Source organism: Anabrus simplex, chromosome 5 (assembly GCF_040414725.1).
Source record: "Anabrus simplex isolate iqAnaSimp1 chromosome 5, ASM4041472v1, whole genome shotgun sequence".
Lineage (NCBI taxonomy): Eukaryota > Metazoa > Arthropoda > Insecta > Orthoptera > Tettigoniidae > Anabrus > Anabrus simplex.
Genome location: NC_090269.1, coordinates 425,060,012 through 425,063,783, shown reverse-complemented (window position 1 = coordinate 425,063,783; position 3,772 = coordinate 425,060,012). Strand labels below are relative to the sequence as shown.

Below are 3,772 nucleotides of genomic sequence, written 5' to 3'. Positions count from 1 at the left end.
AATGGAGTGCAGTCGAACAATTTCAGCTGATGCAGGAAATATTAGATTAGGAAATGAAGTATTATTGGAAGTAGATGAGTATTTATACTTGGTTAGTAAAATAACTAATGATGGTAGAAGGAAGGAGGACATAAAATGCTTACCAACACAAGCAAGGAAGACCTTTCTTAAGGAAATAAATTTGTTCACCTCGGAAGTTGATATAGGAATTAGAAAGATGTTTTCTGGAGAGTGGCATTGTATGGAAGTGAAACATGGAAGATAACTAGCTTAGAAAGAAAGAGAATAGAAACTTTGAAATGTGGTGTTACAGAAGAATGCTGAATGTGAGATGGATAAATCGAATCACGAATGAAGAGATACTGATTCAGATTGGTGAAAGGATATTGATTTGACTAAATTTGATGAGAAGAAGAGATAGAATGATAGAACACATCTTAAGATACCCCGGACTTGTACAGCTGGTTTTGTAGGGAAGTGTAGGCAGTAAGAACACTAGGAGTAGACCAAGGTATGAAATATGACAAGCAGATTAGAGCAGATGTAGCAGTTATGTAGAAATGAAAAGGTTAGCACAGGATAGGGTGTTATGAAGAGCTGCATCAAACCAGTCTCTGGACTGATGGCTGAAACATACAGCCTGCTTAGCTGTTTCAAGGTTCATGAACTAGGACGTGACTACAATAACCCATACCATGAACCACATATCATAAGATATTGAAAATCATATTTTGGACAACTTTTATTAAGTACAATTTTTGGATACAGCTAATAGTAATGAAAAATTTGAAATTATCTGTTTTATTTCCCTTAGTGCACAACTTGGCTCTGCCTGAACTTGCATACTGAGTTTGAAGAAATTCAGTTATGCAGTTTTCACGTAATGCCGTTACAAACAGACAGACAAAAATTGAATTTGACATACTTTCAACTTTTGTATACCTAATCCGAGATGAAATCAAAATATGAGGCAGAAAGTTCAGAGACAAAATTATAATTTTGTTTATAAAGATACTGACCATTTTCCCTTGTTTTCTTCAGTTCGCTGTAGTTCAAACACTCAGGAAAAGAACAATTAATTTATCAAGTGTTGAAGTGTTTTATTGTAGGATATTCTCTGCACCTGCAATGTGATATTATAAAAGTATGTAAACTTACCTTGTGTTACCTCTCACAGATGGCTTCTAAATTATGCTTTTGACTTGTTTGTTTCAGGAAGTCCAGCCACTACAAACAAGGAAGGGATGAGGAAGTAATGACTTAATTAATCACACCACAACTTCCTCAGGTTATCTTCCTGTATGTTGCTCTTCCTCATGTACAAACATGTTGACCTTGAGAGACAAAGTCTGGTGGTTTGCTCTCTCATCACGACTGTTTGTAGTCACTGCCTCATCTGCATTTAATTTCCTCCTACCGGATCATGCTGCTGATGCTTTCGTTAGTCCACATAGCATCGACAAGCAAGAGGAAAGTTTTGGTGATGTCGTTGTAAGACTTCTGTTTGGCGGCTTGATTCGCTGGGATGCACAGTATTTCATGCACATTGCGCTATATGGGTACACTTATGAAAACTGTCTAGCTTTCTTTCCTCTTTTCCCACTGGTTGTTAGATTACTGGCTGGTATATTGTCCTTCATTCTGTATATATTTTTCAGTCAGTATTCTATCTATGTTCTCAGTGCAGTTCTCATCAATGTTGTTTGCTTTGTCAAATCAGCTGTTGTCTTACATGATTTAAGCCTTCAAGTCTTGAAAGACTCACACCTAGCTTATATAGCTGCATTATTCTACTGTATCAACCCTGCAAGTATATTTTTCACTGCACCTTATTCAGAAACATTGTTTGCCTTACTCTCTTTTTATGGTATGCTCATGTGTTCCAAAGGTCTTATCATGAATTGTGGGATACCTTTTGGACTTGCAGCTACAGCGAGATCAAACGGAATTGTTAATATTGGATTCATATGTTATTATGAAGTGAAACGGATTATCAATTTTGTTGTGCCACGTTTACTTAAAGAAACTGGTGAGTTAAGGGTTCCCTTCCTATTGATGATACCTATGTTAGTAGTAGCTGTAGTGGTTAATCTCTTTCCATGTGTGGTAGCTGTTGTCCTTGCTCTGATGCCATTTATTGGCTTCCAGGCATACAGCTACTACAAGTTTTGTGTCCCTCATTCCCACAATCTACCAACATTCCTTGTGACATATGCTGACACTCATGGTCTGATACTCCCTGGATCAAACTTGTCTACTCCTAAAACACACTGGTGCAAGGCGCAGCTGCCGCTGTCATACTCTTACATCCAAGACCATTACTGGGATGTAGGCTTTCTCAAATATTATGAATGGAAACAGATCCCCAACTTCTTACTGGCTTTTCCAGTAATTTTCATAGTGTTTGTCTATTCATACAGGTTCCTAAAATATAATTTGAATGTTTGTTTGACTCTTGGGCTCACAAATCAAAAGTTGGACAAAAGAAGAATTGAGGATTTCATATTTTCAACAGATACTTTTGTATATGTAGCCCATGTTGTATTTTTAACCATTTTTTCTGTTCTCTTCATTAACATTCAAGTGACAACACGCTTGATCTCATCTGCCTCTCCAGTTCTCTATTGGTTTGTAGCATCCTTATACACTGTAGAGAATTCAGGTGCATCACAAAGCTTGAGGAAACACTTGACCAAAAGAGAATATGTTGAGCATCTGGACAATATGTACATTCCTTGGAAAACTGTTGTTATTACTCATTTGGCAGAGCAAAAAAAGGCTAGACTTGTGCAGTATTATTTTCTGACGTACTTCCTGCTTGGAACAGCAATGTTCAGCAACTTTTATCCGTGGACTTGATGTGAGGTTTTTATTATATGTGACAGTTACCTGGAAATTATATTCTAAACTGGAAAAGTAATTTTTTAAAAATCTTATTATTTGATTAATAATATAACAGTTGTTTGCTTGAAAATCAAAAGTCTTTAGCTTGAAAATTGAGCATTTGTCATAAGTTTAATGTTTAGACAGAATTTACAGAATTACTTGTAAAGTGTGCATAACCTATATCGAGGTTTTTTTTAGAAGCTTTACCTGTGCACTGACAGTGCTGTTTGTGCTGCCATTGTGTAGTGTATTGATCAGGCTAACAAACAGCACTGAATAAAGAATAGATATTTCTTACTCATATTTTTTCCCTTGTCCTGTAAAATCTTGCTGTGTGACTAAAGATACGGCTTCCTCAAGAGATGGTCTGTGAAAGGTCATCTGAACCGTCAACATGTGACAAATATGAGGAGGGTATTAACATTCCATTTTCATTAACCGGTCATGTCACCTGTTGACTCGTAAAGTATTTACCAGGATATTTTTTTACATTGTGATTTGAATTTCATGGCATGCTGTGGATTTTCGTATGTCTAGAATTCTATTAACTGTAATCGAGATCAAACTTACAATATTGGATAAAAAAGAGTTAACATGGGACCACTTGACCACCAGTGTTAATAATAATAATAATAATAATAATAATAATAATAATAATAATAATAATAATAATAATAATAATAATAATCTTTCTTTCTTATTCTGTTTACTCCCCCAGGGTTGGTTTGTCTCTAGGACTTAGCGAGGGATCCCACCTCTACTGCCTCAAGGGCAGTGTCCTGGAGTGTGAGACTTTGACTTTGGGTTGGGAGATACAACTAGGCAGAAGGATCAGTACCTCGCCCAGGTGGCCTCACCTGCTATGCTGAACTGGGGCCTTATGAGG

General features: G+C 36.6%; 1 protein-coding gene across 1 annotated transcript; it reads left to right on the top strand.

The window, feature by feature from the left end:
* Positions 1 to 1,326: 1,326 nt before the first annotated feature.
* Positions 1,327 to 3,489, top strand: PIG-V (phosphatidylinositol glycan anchor biosynthesis class V). The gene has a single exon (XM_067148763.2). The coding sequence runs from the start codon at positions 1,327 to 1,329 to the stop codon at positions 2,857 to 2,859; it is 1,533 nt and encodes a 510-aa protein (XP_067004864.2). The 3' UTR covers positions 2,860 to 3,489.
* Positions 3,490 to 3,772: the final 283 nt, after the last annotated feature.

Bases quoted from the DNA above. Each gene is read 5' to 3' on its own strand.
- PIG-V (XM_067148763.2), top strand. From the start codon at position 1,327: ATGTTGACCTTGAGAGACAAAGTCTGGTGGTTTGCTCTCTCATCACGA.